Source organism: Alosa sapidissima, chromosome 2 (genome assembly GCF_018492685.1).
Source record: "Alosa sapidissima isolate fAloSap1 chromosome 2, fAloSap1.pri, whole genome shotgun sequence".
NCBI lineage: Eukaryota > Metazoa > Chordata > Actinopteri > Clupeiformes > Clupeidae > Alosa > Alosa sapidissima.
Window position 1 is genome coordinate 16,059,184 of NC_055958.1, and position 16,965 is coordinate 16,076,148.

The window sequence follows — 16,965 nt, forward strand, 5'->3', positions numbered from 1 at the left end:
TGGGGGCTTGTTTTAAGAGTGTCTAATGCAGTTTATGCAAGTTTACGTGAGCATGTTCAGGAATAGTCTATATGCCAATAGAAGCAATCCTCTCAAAAAAATCAATAGCAAATTTCAACTGGGGTTTCATTGGTCATGATCTGATCATCTAGTCTGATTAACATGTTAGATAGACCCTCAAAGTAGAGACCCTCTGTAAATATGCTTCTATATCTTTAAAAATTAGAACCATAACAGGGAGATTTTCCTTGTGGATATTTAAGGGTTCACATCCATTTGCAATGCAAAGTATCCGTACAGTGGTCAAAGTAATAGATAGGTTGTATAGATGTGCATTACAGTTTGGAGAAGATGCCATGTGCGACAGTAAGCCTACAGGATCTATATGGTTTTCTGAGATGTGACCCTTCTCTGGCATGTCTGAAATTTCATTTTGAACATGCTTAACCAAGCACAACTTCAATTGACCTCTGGCAGCCAGGCTCTGTGGTCTGATTGACCACCCAGCAGAGGGAGGTAAACCTCCGTTTGCTTACAGTGGCAGGGTTGGGGAAAGGGGGCAAAGCAAGCCAATCTCCAGGTGCGTCCATTCTTGTCCATTTGCAGGCCCCACTTTACCCTGCCACAGGGTCATATAAACGTGTGTGTGTGTGTGTGTGTGTGTCCAGTGCTTCCTCTCAGGCAGACATGATACATGGGTGTACAGTCGAGTGAACCACTTCTATTTTGGCCTGTGGGGTTGAAGGCTCAATCTTTCTGTTGTTCTCCATTCTTACAAACTTGCTTTTATAAACCACTATGTGTCAGTCTAGTGGTTTCTCCCAGCAGACAAGATGTACGAATGTACAATAGAGTGGCCCATTGTTATTTCAGCCTGTATTGTTGTTCTCTATAATCGGTCATTCTGGTGGATATTCTCCTGTCTTACCTCTTGTCTCCATCTAGTCCCCAGGCCCCTCCACCTCCGGAGCAGTCTTGGGAGGACAGGCCGTCCAGCGTCAGCCACCTGGGAGCCGAGGACTTCAGGGAGGCGCTGAAGAAGAAGAAGCACGCCCTGGTCATGTTCTATGCCCCTTGTGAGTCCTGCTAGAAAATACAGTTCTGTCAGTCTTGGGTTTTTTTTTTTTTTCGTGGTGAATCGTCAGTGGTAGTCTGCCCAATCTTATCCATGGGCTGGAGGACTGCAGAAGGGTTTTGGGGGGGGGGGGGGGTATTGTATATCTCACTTATCTCACACAGCACTGTTGGAAGGTATTACTAACATGAAAACGGGGAGTAAGTCTAAAAGGGACACAAACCAACCAGTCCCTCCTCATCCCAGCAACCCAGCAACGTTTCTTCCAGTCGATTGATACTTGATGTGAGGGTGTGTGCGCGCCACAGCAGAGAATTCCCGCAGTCTGTGTTTGATGGTAACGTCAAAGCCCCAGCAGTGCGCGGCGTGGTGCAGAGCAGTGCAGTGCAGTCAGCATGCGTCTCCTCCAAAAGCACACCTCCAGACAAAACTCCAGGCAGGATGGCGAAGGAAATGATAATAAATAAAGAAATCGAGTCAGATCTTATTGTTTTCATTCCTGGTCTCAAAGTCATCTTGCGCTCCGTGTAACATTTCCGTATTTGGGGGATTTCTGAGATCGAGCCAGTGTCACGCTAATACCCTAATGCCATTAGACAATATGCTAATCGTGACTGAATAGGAAGTCTCTGTTGGCTCCATGCATCCCACCCTCTGTGCCGCGCAGCATGTTTCCTTTTATCTTTATGTGTGGAACGCACTAATTGGTCTGTTGTTTCTGCCATTGTAGCTTTGTTTTAAATGCTCATTCGGGCCTTTTAGTGCAATCACACAAAATGGTGATGATTGCTCTTTTTTTTTCTGTTTACACCTGTTGGAGCCCCATTATTAGCGCACCTGCCCCCTGCTTCGTCATGGCAACAGACGAGAGGCTCACTCGTGATGGTGAGCTAATAGCATAAAGCAGGTCAGGCTTTTTTAGAAAATGGAGTGTAATACGACTGCATGGAGGGCATAATGACTACTGTGCCATCTGCGGCGTTGAGTGGCCGAGTCTCGGCTTGTGATTGGTGTGTCGGGCGTATCGGCGACCTGCTCCCAACAGTCTCTGTCTCTCTGTATAGTGTAGAGGCTATTACACCTTTTACATGATGCGATAACAGGCAACTGCTGCTCGGCCGGTGGCATTATTTAAAGCACTGGCTTGCATTCCCTGGTTTTAGCTGCTGTGGCGGTCAACAAAGCCAATCAATTGGACTGAGGAATCATGGATCTCATGATCACAGGAACAGACCTATAGTGTGTTTGTGTGTGTGTGCGCTCATGTGTGTCATGACCATACACAACCTTTTGGCTCCTTCATGTTTTCGTTAAGTGCTTTGTGTCCTGGTTGTTTCCTCGAGTCTTGTGGTCATTAAATCTACCAGCAGCTCTGCAATAACAGAGAGCAGGGTGGACTGGGCTGTAGGGTCATCACAGCTGCTGTTCTTATTCCTCACATTTGCTCATGTTAGCTGCAGACCGTGTGTAGGAGATAAATGTATAGCTTACAGCTTTAGATATGGATATTTTACTGAAGTGCCAATCCCCTGACTCATTGTCCATTCCTATGCTAAAGGCTGAGATTGTGTGTACTTTCAATTCCACCAATCAAATCTCAAGAAGTCATCCTCACAGATATGTATGAGTCATGTGGTCATATGATGAGCCTTCCTCAGTAATATAGCACATCTGTCAGATTAATGAGGCTTGTGACATGATCTGAAACATTAGCAAGCCATCGGTTGAGGTGTGTGTGTGTGTGTGTGTGTGTGTGTGTGTGTGTGTGTGTGTGTGTGTGTGTGTGTGTGTGTGTGTGTGTGTGTGTGTGTGTGTGTGTGTGTGTGTGTGTGTGTGTGAGCAGCCCACCTGAGCAGTAGGCTCAGTGTGCAGATGACGGATACAGATGGCCTGAGGAAAGCACCCGGGAGGTTTCTTATCTATGAGCGCAATAAAGGGATTTATTACTCACAGTAAAGCTGAAGAGAGCCACCACTAATGGGGGAAAATTCCAATAAGGACAGACCAGGGTGGCCATGTGTGTGTGTGTTTACCTGTGTACTCTGTCTGTCTGTCTGTCTCTGTCTGTCTGTCTGTCTGTCTGTCTGTGTGTCTGTCTGTGTGTGTGTGTGTTCATCTGTGTGTGTTCCTATAGGATCCTACATGTAGATGTTATCAGACTTCTCAGTGTTATCACTCTCCTGTAGCTTTGATGATACTCTGCTTTCACTGTGTAATTAACCTGGACGGATGTCGATCTGTGCAGCCGCAGAGCAGCGGGCCGCACTTCTGTCGTGTGTGGTTTGTTTAAGGACATTTGGTGAGGGAGAGAAAAGGAACTGACTGGCCTCTGCTTTGGTTTCCCCCAGGGTGCCCGCACTGCAAGAACGCTGTCCCCCACTTCTCCACGGCCGCCGATCTCTTCAAAGAGGACCGCAAGGTGAGACTCAAGCCTGTTAAGGGGAGCCCTCTGTCGTGAATCAAAGGGCCTGTGTGTGTGTGTGTGTGTGTGTGTGTGTGTGTGTGTGCGTGTCCGTGCGTGCGTGTGTGTGTGTGTCCGTGCGTGCGTGTGTGTGTGTGTGCGTGTGTGTGTCCGTGCGTGTCCGTGTGTGTGTGTGTGTGTGTGTGTGTGTGTGTGTGTGTGTGTGTGTGCCCGTGTGTGTGTATGTGTGTCTGTGTGTGTGCGCACCTTCACACACCCCACTGAGCTGCAAACAGCCCTTGTGCCTCAGCTCCCGTTCCTGCCAGACTCCCTCCCTTCATCTTCACCTCTCCCTCCATTCCCATCATCCATCATCATCATCGTCATCTTCAGCATCACGTTCGGTGTCTCTGTCTCCGGGGAGGTGGAATAGGTATAATGGTATTTTATGTGTTCCAGTCCACATCTTGTGAAATTTCACTCCCTTTTCCTCCCCCATACCCCCCCCTCCTGGCCTCAAATAACTTCTGGAAACTTCCATCCCTCTGCTGCAGAGACCTGGAGTTCATGTCTCTCCAGACATTTATTATTGGCCTGGGTTTAGCTGCGATGTTGGATTGTTTTTGCAAATGGCTGAAATGCATCATGCATAGCGTCACTCGGCTTTAATCTTCCAGTGCCTCTTAAGTCCTGGCCTCACGCATTATCATTATTCAAGCCCCTAGAATGTTGAAATCCACTTTAGCCAAAGGCACAGTTGAGAGGCGAAGCAGGCTTCATCCCCACCCCACCCCCATCACATGTACTTGTTTGTTCAGACAACGCCCTTTATCCCAACGAGGTCTTTCTCTCTCTCTCTCTCGCTCTCTCTCGCTCTCTCTCTCTCTCCATCTCTCCATCCTGCTTTTCTGAGTGATTTAATGAAAAGCAGAATGTGTTGTTTTGAGTGGGACACTCGTTGGCCCGCTCTCCTCACGTCACATTGAGCTGAGTGGTGTTGGAAGGACCACTGCCGTGCGGAGAAAGCTCCATCTGCTGGCGCTGGGGTGGAGTGGTGCGGAGCACAGCTGAGTAGGGCAGAGACCGGACCAGGTTAGATTAGATTAGATTACATTAGATTGTGCTTACATTGGATCGGACAGTGTTGGACTGGGAACACTTCTCTCAGCCCTCATCTTATGCACACCACTCTCCAGTTTGGCCAGTCTCTGGACTGACCTCTCTGATGGACGTTTGGCTGCCACTGCGCCAGCATCTAAGCATTTCTATCTATCTGTCTACACTTATATCAATCAGTTCATTTCTCTCTCTCTCTCTATCTCGCTCTCCCAGTGGTGGCTCCCTTTCGTTCTCTTTGTGTTCTCCATCTCACGTCCTCTGCTGCCAGGGCTTGGAACATCATCCACACTCTTTATCTTCATTTGTCGCTGTCCTGAGCCAGCATAACTGTGCCATGCTTGTTTTTGCTCTGGCAGTGTAGCTGGGTCTGTAGGAGAGTGATGGGCATCTCACCCTGTTCGCTCTTTCTCTCTCTCTCTATCTCTCTCTCCCTCTCCCTCTCTCTGGGCAAGCCAGGGCCCCCAGTGATGAACTGTGGTTCTCTCCAGTTGAGAGTTCTTGTTTACCAAAGGCAAACATAACACAACGAGAAAAACAAGCTTTGAAGATGCCCAATTAGTATAGCGTTTTTTTCCGCATGCGATAGGGATAAAAAATAAGTTGGTTGCTAAAGTATAAAGTGAAGTCAATGAGTTGTTTTTCTTCCACCGATTGAGCTGAATATCCACAAGTACAAAGGAAAGGCCGTCTGGAATAGCTTTAATTTCCTCAGCAATCCTGTCTTGTAATGAGAACCCTAGTGTAATTGCCTGCATATTTTGCCAGCGTAATTACCTGTGCTTGTGACAAAGCACTCTCCTTGTTAAAGGTGTAAATTAGTACTTCTGATACTTGATAACCCTTCTATTTGTTCCCATGTTACACCCTACGGTAATGTCTTAACACAAGTGTCCTTCCAGAGAGCCATCTTCTCCAGCAGCCGCAGGGCTTTCACTCTTAAATGTTGGGACGTTTGGGCAACAGGGCAGGCTCGATCAATTTGATGTTAGGAGGACTTCCACCATTTCAAGTACGATCAATAGCCCCAGTAGCCACAGTGTTTGAGGAAGGAGGAAAAAAGTGGTGTGCTTTCAGGTCATTTTCCTCATGTCAATGTGGCACTGTTCAGATTGATCGGCTCACCGTGAGCTTTTATGGATCCTCTGCCTTCGTGGGTGGGCTTATCAGTGGCTTCGAAGAAAACGTCCAGAGGAGAAAACGTCCAGTGCCTGAACAGCAGATACATCTCCTGCGGCCGAACTCCTCAGGCCTAATGTTAGAGTCTCCATGGGGCATTGATTCACGCATGTTGCATAAGGTGGCTCATAATCGAATGCTGTTCTCATTTAGCAAATAGCGGTCGCATGCCCCTTTCTAATCTTTTTGTTGCATTTAACTCTTTAGTCTGGTGCTAAAGTACAGCAAGAGGAGTCATTGAATACAAACAAACAGTACAAATGAATACCCTTGGGGCACAATTATTGTTTACTTGGAGGGAGCAAGTTGTTTAGCTGGCATTGGAGTGAGTTTCCCAATGCCTTAAGCTCTACAATTGTTCCTATGTTTAGATTAGGTTATAGTAATGCCCCAATCATAAAGATTTTTAATCCAACAAATGACCAGCATTGTGACTCCACTAGAGAGAATGACAAAAATTGGTTTGACCTCATAGAATCTTTGCACTAAAGGAATAAATTAGCCTTCTAATGGCTTGCTTTTACAGTAGCCGTCTCAGCATCCATCCTTGCCTGATGGATATCTACTCTTGCACGGTTGACGAAGGCATTATAGATCAAGTGAGATGGTGACCTTGCAACAGGCTGCATTCAGAACCCAAGAGTGGAACGTGTTGTTTGTCAAGTGCTGTTAACGGCTCATTTATGAAAGTTTCGTTAACTGCCTCACCGCTAGTGCCTCGGCGTAAATCTCTTTCATTGCGCTCCTTCGCTCACAGAGTGATTGTTCTCCCCTATTTTCTCTGTCTCTTTCCTTCCCCCAGTCTTAATGGCGTAGCCTGATGGAAATGTATTAGTCACTTTTTTTTCCCCTCCCAAGTGAAAATAATGGTTGGCTAAATTTGGGGAAAGGAAATGTATAGCACGGAAGAGCTCTGTCACTGCCAAAGCAGCTGTGTTGTTAAACTTGGCTACAGCCTGAGCGCATACTGTTTCCAGTCCAGTTAAGTAAAATGCACAGAGCAAGCCTCAGTAGTGCAGGCATTCACAGAAAAGTGCTGGCTTGCAGTTGCCCTATTTTGCTTTAGCGCTAAGATATACTCGGTCTTCATTTTTGAAGCTATTTCTGCCTCAGCTCATTTCCCACTGAAAAGCGTGGGCTAATGCAAATGAGCCACTTTAATTCGCTGGGTGACCAATATTAAGCTCTATGAGGTTTCGCCATTGTATCTCTTGACTTTACCGGATGAGTACGATGAGGGACAGTGTGACGTGATCAATATTATTGTTGTTGCACATCACTGGCTGTGATTGGTGAACATGCCTGCTACTGTTGGCCAGGCTAAATCATCCCCCTGAGCTTAAGCGTCTTGTTGGCAGAGAGAGTAAACAAACAGCGTTGTGAGAAGGGAGCACAATGTCCCATTGGGGGCGAAGACTTGAATCTCCTCCTGAATTGGTGTTTTCTCTTTCAAATGTAAAAGTGCATTTTTGTGCAAAGACAGCCATACTTCCAGGCATTTCAGTTGTTTATGGTTACTGTTGTTGTGGTGCTGCCACAACACAAATGCGCAAGGTATGTCTGGCATAATGGTACTGCTGTTAAATGCTAATGGCGGTGAGTGACCGTTGTTATATTTGCCATCTTTCAGATTGCCTACGCTGCGGTGGACTGCACCAAAGGACAAAATCATGAGTTGTGCAAGCAGGAAAGTGTGGAGGGTTACCCAACTTTCAACTACTACAACTATGGCAAATTTCATGAGAAATATAATGGAGACAGAGGGGTATGTTTCTGGCAATGAGCCATTTTGTTTCTTTAATGTGACAAAAGGACACATTCTCCTGTTAATGTTGCTGTGTTATTAGATGCAGATGTTCTACTGTAAAGTTAAACTATCTTTTACCCCGTCCTTTACAAATCAAATAAACTGTTAGGATAGACGGGGGAGGTGTTTTATGACCAGAACTATATCCCCAAAATCAAAGCAGTCTTTGATCTTTCTTTTGTGTTCCTCAAGTTTATGTCTTACCTCTGTCTTGACTCAGATGGCATTCTGCAAACGTGTCTAAAAGGCATACTGTGGGAACAGGAAAGATGATTCTGGTTACAAACACAGAGTTGCTGTAAGGCCCGGTGCCAACACATAATTGCACTAGAGCACAGTATTTTGGCAAGCCATTACCCAGGTGGCCAAATCAATACAGGTTATTCAAAAGGTGTTGAAAGACAATTGCACTTAGTGAGGCCAGCCAGCCTTCAGCAGTGAAACTCATACCCACAAATTAAAATGAAGCTTTAATACAGATTTCCTCCCTCTGTGTAAGCGCCTGATAATGAATAACTCACCAATGCTGTTGCAGTTAAAATGGTGTTCAGCTACCTAGAGCAAAATAAGCAATTTTAGTATTTTCAAATGCCATACCTAACAGTATCTACAGTAAGTGGTAACATTTTCTCACTGTTTATTTTACCAGGTTCAATCTTGAATCACCTAAAATATACTTACTCTGCCCTCAGACGACTTGTTTATATATTGGCAACATCCATGTGTAGTTGTGTAATTCTGAAACCTTTAAGCACTTGTTGCTGTGAGTGCTGGACTGTAGTCTCTCTCTGTGACTGTGTTTACATGTACTTCAGTATCCCGGTTGTGAGGCATATCCCGATTTTGATAAATGATTTGAGGCATATCCCAATTTTGATAAATAAATACTATTCCAATTACTGATTACAGTTCTTGGCAACCATTCTAGAGCATGCTGCTCTTTCATCTTTGATTCTAATCAGGAATCTATCTTCAATGTAGCGCGCTAGAATCTTTGCACAAAATTGGAGAAATGAAAGACCCGATAATACCAAGGATACTCAATGTCCATGTTGATGCCGTCTGTGTTTATTTGTTGATACTGACTCTTCGTTCTGATTGTGATTGTAGGAGGCTGGCTTCATTGGCTTCATGCGCAGCTTGAGGGGGCGGGACCAAGAGAAGGTTGGCAAGCGGAAGGAGGAGCTTTAAGAGTGGTTGTGGCCCAATCAGGGGGTTGGGGAGGGGCAAGCCTGCCATTGCACTGTGACCTGGGCAGGAGCTCCCCACCTCAGCACTGACATCAGAGACTTGAAAAATCTCAGCTGGAAAAAGGCTATTTTTGTATACAACGGTGCCCTTACCTTTGTAATACCAGTGTCAAACCATCACACCACTTTGGACATGTTTTTTTTTTTTTTGTTTTATTTCGTTGTTTGATTTATGAAGCATTTTGATGTGATCATGAAAGAGAAACAAGTATTCCCAAATACTGTGACTGCAAATATCAAACCTACATCTTTTATCTATGCAATAGCCATCTCCAGGCCCAAAGGCTTTAAGCTGTGGGTGGCCATCTTTGATGAGGGGATCGGCCATGTTGCTTTGCCACATAACGCCCACAGTGATCCTTCATCAGGACTCCTCATCACTGTCCCCCCCTTCCTCTGAAGAACAATACAAATATACATGTCCGTTATCAAATATTTTTATACTGAAATATCATATTAGGTGTCGATTAGAAATACAAAACAGGAAAAAAGTATGACGAAAAGAACTTGTAGCTAAAATCTGTGGCCTTAATGAATGTTTAAGCTAAACAAAATGTGCGGTGATCACTGAACGAAATCAGTCCAAATCATTTCAAAGATCAGACCTATTGACTAGGTGTGTTTTTATGCTGGAGCCATCATATTCCTCATTATATTTTGTTAGCTATGGAAAAACAAAAATTAGGTCATGATGTAACTTAATGCCAAAAAGTTAGTGGGCAATTGCGATGCCAAATTCATATCCATTTCCTGTTCAGGGTGGAAGAGATCCTGCAATATGTGTTCCCTATCCTGGTGAATTGACAGAACTCTTGTGTTTATAAAGTCCTTATCAACACTGCTTGTGATCAACTTTTACCATTGTATGTAAAGCCAGTAAATACCACAGCCATGTTTTGTGTACATGTAGGTGCACATATCAAAAGCCAAGGCGTGTAGTGCTTTTCCCTCCAGCAGCTGGATGCTTTAGACTCTCATGTCCATTGCAAGGAGCTGCACCTTGCTCCCTTTGCTGCTGGACATCTGTGCACTCGGACTCGCTGAGATCTACTGAAGCTCAGTTGGTTGGGACAACCGTAGGGCAGACAATCAAGGAACATTCTTGTCTCGTTTAACCAGGCCATCAAGTTCAACACATCCTGGTGGTTGTGTCTGTAGGACTAGTTTAACCCCCATGATGTGCTCTCTGCTGTTACCCCCCCGCCCCCTCCTCCCTGTCTTCGCCTGTTGTGAAAGATGTTGAGCTTGTGAAGTGTCTGTGCATCCTAGCATGCCCATGTGGGTGCGGTTTGAGAATGTATATCTCCCAGCCGTGATGTGGTGGTAGTGACTCAAAATTGCAGCCTGCTGGAAGTGTTCCTAGTGTTAAGACATTATACATATTTTAAAGACCATATCTGTAGCTGAACTTTTCTTTTGTATTTTTCAGGAGTTTGGTTTCATTATGAATAAGATTCTCAGGGATCACCAAACACAATTAAGAAAGGGAGCAGGCGAGCAGCGTGATTTGCATTCCAGCTGGATGTTGCAGAGCCCTAGTTGCCGAAATGAAATAGTTGTTTACATTTGTCTTACAGCGGAGAGAACAAAATGTGTAGATAGAGGGGGTATGGTTTACATTCCTGAGTTGCGGCAGTGCAGAAAGTATTAAATAAAACAGTAAGAGCCAAGGAAAGCAGGAAAGCTGATGTATATTGTTCTGGGTCTATGATTAACAAAAGAAAGAGAGAGAGAGAAAGAAAAATCCGTCTTTCAATGGCAAACCATGTGCTGTCCTCATACACTGTTATTAGATGAGATGTGTTTCTGTGCTGATTCAGGGTTTACGTGTTGTTAGTGTGGCATCTGTTGTCACTGCATTGTCCTCTAGCGATGGTTACTGGTTTTTTGAAGCTTATAACTGATTACTAGACCAGCACAAGGAAGGAGAGCCTGTAACCACAGCAGGAGAGACGAGCCCTTTGATACAGTATGGTGTTGGGATATTGGGAGTCTTTCAGAAGCAGGACCACAGGCGCCAAAGCGGAAGCCCGTCTGTTTTATCCCAAAGATCTCCATATCAGGGGGATGCCACACTAATGCCAAGAAGTCTGTGTCGCCTTTGTTTGATTTCCGCTCCCAGCCATGTGTGCAGATCTGCCCCTAGAAATGACCACCTTAAGTAAAATAAAGAAAACATACATTTCCAACATCTGTTTGCCGTTTTGTCTTTTCTATGCACACAAATACACATTTAGAAATCGGGAGGAGAAATATGAACATGAAGACTATTTTCTTTTTCTTCTGTGTGTAGTCTGGGAATGGAGCTCCCAGACTTGTTCGTACTTGTATTAAAAGTAATAACTGAGCGTCTTGGATTGAAGCTCTACAGTATGTATAATGGTGTATGAACACTTTTCCTTTACTCCTGGCCAGAGTACAGTGTTCTTAATCATGTACTCTCAGTGTCGTAATTTAAATAGCAGGCAAAGTCTTATCAACAAGCAAATTTCTTGTTGCTATAGCTATCAAGTGGCATGGGAACATTGAGCCTCCCGACTCCTCAATGTTTGTTCTGAAGGTCTTGTCCTTGCTGTTAAATTAGCAAATTGATTTTGCCCATAGTGATTTTATTTTCACTTCCTCACCACTGAACAATATTTAATGCAAATTAGTTTGAAGTGTCTGAACAGATGTCCACCTACTATCTGTCTGTGAACTTAATTCTTCCTTTCCGATGGCAAGTAGACTGAAAACCAGCTTGGTTTGTCTGAGTGTAGTCTTGCTCTTGACTGACATCCATACATTTTCAATCCACTTCAGATGGTGGTCATATGACTTCATACACCAACCCACATAAGAGACACAGGAGCTCTGGGACAGTGGCGAGCTGAACTGACGCCAGTCCAGTTATTGAAAGAAGTTGTTTGAACGGAGGATTGACAGTTTGAAACAATTTCCCAGGGCTGAACTTGTCATCACGTAACTGAATGCTTGACAGAACTCTCTGGAATCACCTAGAGAGTGACAAGACCACTGAAGTCAAGCCTCAAGGCTCAACGCTTTCAGTGTTTCCTTAAGGAGAAGAGGATGTGAACTATTCTGAACACACCACAGCACTGCATGAGATGAATTCTTATTTATCTTTTTTTTTTTTTACTTGCTAGTGGCAGTGTGAAGTAGATGACTGCTTGGGTGCATGGGTGATTAATGCCAGGGAGAGAGTGCTTGTGTCCCTACTCAAATCAAAATTACACCCAAAGGAGGATATTGCAGGTGCTGGACAATTTCTCCCATGGTTGACTGCATGCTGCTCCAGCTCTGCAAGGAAGGGATGACAAGGAGGGCAGGCATACAAATCAGGCTGAGAGAAGGAACGGCTGTGCAGGTTTTATTCAGTTCTGCATTTTGAACATGAATCCGTCGGGCTCTGTTCGGTAATTGGGTTTCGTGTCTCAGGGCAACCATGGTTTGTGTGTGTCCGTCACCTTAGGAGGACTGTCTCTCTCTGACATGACCTCACGTGATTCTGTGAAGCTTTGAAGTTGAAATAATCCAGCGACTTCCACACCACACCTTTTGCCTTTCTGGCTTAAAACTATACAAGTTTTCCAAGACATCAAAAGCAAAGAGGTTAGAACAAACCTTAGTATAGGAACAGAGCAGAGAGACCATTTTGAATGAATATCTTCTGGACTGAAGTTGTTTTTGGAGGGTATCTTATTCTGGGGTAGTCTGTGTACATACCCAACACTGGGAAAGTTGAATGCCACCTTCTGTTACCCCTTTGGATTCTTTTTTCTTTCTTTTTGTCTCTCTGTCTATCTCAGAATGCATTTTAAACACATTTCTGTACAAGAATGAGAACCAAACTGCCTCGAGGAGACATCCAGGCGAATTGGTTAGAACAACAGTGGTTCAAGCTCTTCATAATTATTGCCACTGAATAAAGACTAACTCCCTCTTTTGTTCTAACAGCAGTATACATGATGTAGCGCTCTTGCCCAAAGATCCATATCAACCCCCCCCCCCCAAACAACAGAGAACACCCAATTCAAGAAATACAATACCATGTTGTTCTACAGCCTCAGATAAAATTGTGAATTTATAGATTTTTAAGCTTAATTGGGTTTTGTGATGTATGAGGGGAGATTGGCTTCTATCTTTGTTTAATTCCTCTCTTGGGGGGGTGGGGTGCTGTTCAAGGAAAGTAAGGACACTGCTTCCCCCTGTAAATAGGGTCCTGATTCATCTGCGAAAGAAATCATCTGTCCAATCCATACTCCTCTGAATTGTGTGGATTGATCTCAACAACACTGCTGTTGGTAGCAGTATCTACAAGACTGCAGGAGAATTATATATTTTCTTTTTTGTTCCCTGCAACCCCCTTCCCCCTTCTAATACCCATCCGCGCACACACACACACACACACCTCAATTATCATGTCATTTCAGTGGCATATAAAGTTAGAGCATTTTATTTTCCTCATCACATCTCAACCCCAGGAGAAACACTTTTAACTGACCAGCAAGAACTCATCAGACTGTCAGTAAACCAGACTTCAACCTTCACAGCCACCATAAGAGCAGATAAAGCCCTGCCTGAGTGAGACTGTCCAGAGGAGGGGTTTTGCCCCCTTTTAAATACAGCGACGTCTCATTACATCAGCATTTCCAGAGTAGCTTAGAAAACTGGAGCACTGCACAGACCACATCTAAAATTGACAAAATGAAAGCCCAATTAGTAGGGCTGCAATGGAATTAATTGATATACTTGAGGGTTTTATTGAGAATGCTATTTTGTTAGATTTGTTGACTAGTGATTAATCATTTTTTTGCCACATTTATTTTGTTTCCTTAATTCCAAACTTGCTCAAGCACAGTGTGTGCAATAAAAAAAATCCACTTTCTTTACAAAGCACCTACCCAGCATATTCTTCTGCAACCATTTATGCAAGCAAATGAAACAGTCTGAGGTTTCTGCATGGCCTCTGCATAGTGATTCCCCAGCTGATGAACTGCTTTAATCAAAACGAGTAAATTGCAATGGGAAGACAAAAAAAACAGGACAAGCGCTCTGATGTGATGGAGTGAGTCACCAACATCTTTGAACTTCAACCTCATCAATACCAACATGAAATGTCCAAACCAACTGAAGTAAGGTTAGAGGCAAATTGTATTATATTGTAAGACCCTTGTGTCTATTTCCTAAAAAGTGATCATGTAAGATCCAGTTGATTTGATATAAATAGTGCCACACAATGTTGTGAGACTGCAAGATTACATTTAAATTATTTGAATGGTTTGGAACTGCAGCCAGAAGGCACAATGCATATCTAAAAAACATTACAAAGCCTAAGGCAGGCATGTAATTACAAATATTAGCTTGCTCATAAATAATCCTGGCCCCACTTGAGAGAGAGTGGAGGTTATGCAGGTGACGCTCAGTCCATTTGGTTTTGCTGTGTGTGCTGAATGCAAAAGTGGCCTCCCTGGCAATAATGTAGTTTTGATAATTAGCACTCCAAGGTAGTTAAAGGTAATTATCAGTCTCTCAAGCTGAATGTAAAATACCTTGGTGATACGATTTCCTTGCCTCATTGAATTTGTTGCTAAGACACTCAGCGTAACTCAGCGCGGTCAGGAGCTGAAACAAATATCATTTTTCACAGCAGAGAAGAGGAGGTGATGGAGTTCATTAGGTTCAGGCTGCTTTTGCACTGTGGAAATATTATTGTTTGGCATCAGATTAAACACATTCTCATGCAGATGTACAGTAGCAAATGCAATTATTGTATTACAATAGGCCTACTACTAAAATTGCTAAATCTTATTATTAACTATTCACTGTTATGTACTGCTGCAAGGTTTAGGTTATAGGCAAAATCCTTTTTGCTTATTTCAAACATTTTCAAAACAATTTCAAAAACAATTTCTTTCTTTTTTTCTTTTTTTTTTTTTTTCTTTTTCGCATGTCCAAATTTCCGTCAAGGATTCCCGGGACACTGAAAGACCGGGGTAGACGAAACTTGGTGGGCATGTAACCCCATATGGATAGCATGGAACCATCGTTTTTCGTTTTGATCTGTAGCCCCCCCTCTGGACTGCACCCCCTGAAAGGAGGGTAGGGCAGACACAGTTTTCTGTGAATATCTTGAGAACCGTAGGGTTTAGGAGGACCATTTTTTTTTGTATGTTGATCTCAAAGGGCCATGTCAACCCATTCCATAACCACTCATTTCATGTATAGCGCCACCTAGTTAAACACAAAAAAGTAAAAATGAGGTGTTGTAATCGCAGGTATCTGTGACCTAACATAGTCAAAACTGCACGAAATTGGAAGTGTAGGATCATTATGACACCCTCTGAATGCACGCCAAGTTTCGTGGAATTCCGTTCATGGGGGGCCACACAATAAATTAATTTATGTTACTATACACCAACTGGCCTGTAGGTGGCCGGAGACAGTTTCCTGTGAATATCTCGAGAACCGTAGGGCCTAGGAGGTCCACCTTTTTTTTGTATGTTGGTCGAGCTTTGACTAAAAACGGTAACATCGAACTTTCTCAAAACACATCCGAATGACATGATTTGGATGTCAACTCAACGTATGTACTCCCAATCATCCGTAAATCGATCTAAAGTGCATTTTACTCCGGATAATTCCTTTAAGGGGGCATGTCAACCCATCCCATTACCACTTATTTTATGTATAGCGCCACCTAGTTAAAAATTAAAAAGCAAAAAATTTGGTGTTTTCATAACAATAACTCTGGCTGACATGGTCAAAACTGCACGAAATTGAAAGTGTAGGATCATTATGACACCCTCCGAATGCATGCCAAGTTTTGTGAACTTTCGTTCATAGGGGGCTTTACAATAAAATAATTTATGTGTACATTTAGTGACCGTACACCAACAAGGATTCCCGGGACACTGAAAGACCAGGGTACACCAAACTTGGTGGGCATGTAACCCCACATGGATAGCCAAAACCATTGTTTTTCGTTTTGATCTGTAGCCCCCCCGCTGTACTGGACCCCCCGAAAGGAGGGTAGGGCAGACACAGTTTTCTGTGAATATCTTGAGAACCGTAGGGCCTAGGATGACCAATTTTTTCCGTTTGTTTGGCTACAGGGGTCATGTTAACCCATTCCATGTGCACACATGTGCATAAACAGATACACACACACACACATACATTCACAGTAATCATACGTATGACACATACTAACACAGTAGACATATGTACGCATGCATGCACATGCACAAACACACATACGCAGGCAAACACACAAGCACGCACACACACACACACACCCACACACATAAACATAAACGTGTACACGCACACATGCACACAATTCAAGAATTTCTCAGAATTATGAACAGGCAAGATGGGGGTAGGGTTGTATAAAATGAATTTTACATGTGAAATGAACTAATCATGTTTTGGTACTTGTTGTTTAGCAGATACCAGTGAGAATTGAGTGTCGATAATGCAATGTAGTGACACAGTTAGAATCATATAGGCCTTTCAGCGTGATTTATTTTTGTGGAAAAAATGTGCTGGACTGGGCGGCAGTCATATTTTGTACCGTTCTGCGGTACATCTAGTTGTTTGACTTATTTAGACTATCTACAATTTCATCTCTATTTTTTATATTGTACTCGTTTATAACCTAATACACTTTAACTTTGGAAGTAGGCTAGCCCATAACTTCATTCCTGTGGCGAAGTGATGTTTTGGGCTTACTTCTAAAATGCAATTTAAACGGGGAGTCTTGTCATGTTGGCTGTGGTTGTTGGACACATTAATATTGTAACATAAATATTGTCAGGGTTGCCAACTTTGGGTGTTTGGCTGGAGTGAGATTTTGTGAAGTCATAGTGCGTGGGCGTTAAATTTTTCCCTAAACCTAATTTTAAAAATGTCTGTCCCCTGACCTTTTTGCTATGTATGTATGTATGTTTTTTTTAAACTAATAGAATGGAAAAGTTTCTTCAAAATGTACAATTAAATTATTGATTGCACTTGAAAACAAGACCAGTGTTTTAACTCCGTGGCATGGAAGGATTATGAGCCATTGGGCCCCTGGGCACAGACATGAAAAGGGCCCCCCTGCCCACCTGAAAAAGGTAGTAGCTCAGTAGAAAAA

At 43.5% G+C, this 16,965-nt stretch overlaps 1 protein-coding gene across 1 annotated transcript in view; it reads left to right on the top strand.

The window, feature by feature from the left end:
* pdia5 (protein disulfide isomerase family A, member 5) overlaps positions 1-11,019 on the top strand; it is a 48,254-nt gene extending 37,235 nt beyond the window's left edge. The window contains exons 14-17 of the mRNA XM_042084675.1: positions 946-1,076; positions 3,424-3,494; positions 7,402-7,536; positions 8,689-11,019. Coding sequence (XP_041940609.1) covers positions 946-1,076; positions 3,424-3,494; positions 7,402-7,536; positions 8,689-8,769 — 418 coding nt within the window. The 3' untranslated portion in view covers positions 8,770-11,019. The remainder of the gene's footprint in view (positions 1-945; positions 1,077-3,423; positions 3,495-7,401; positions 7,537-8,688) is intronic.
* The last annotated feature ends 5,946 nt before the right edge of the window (positions 11,020-16,965 follow it).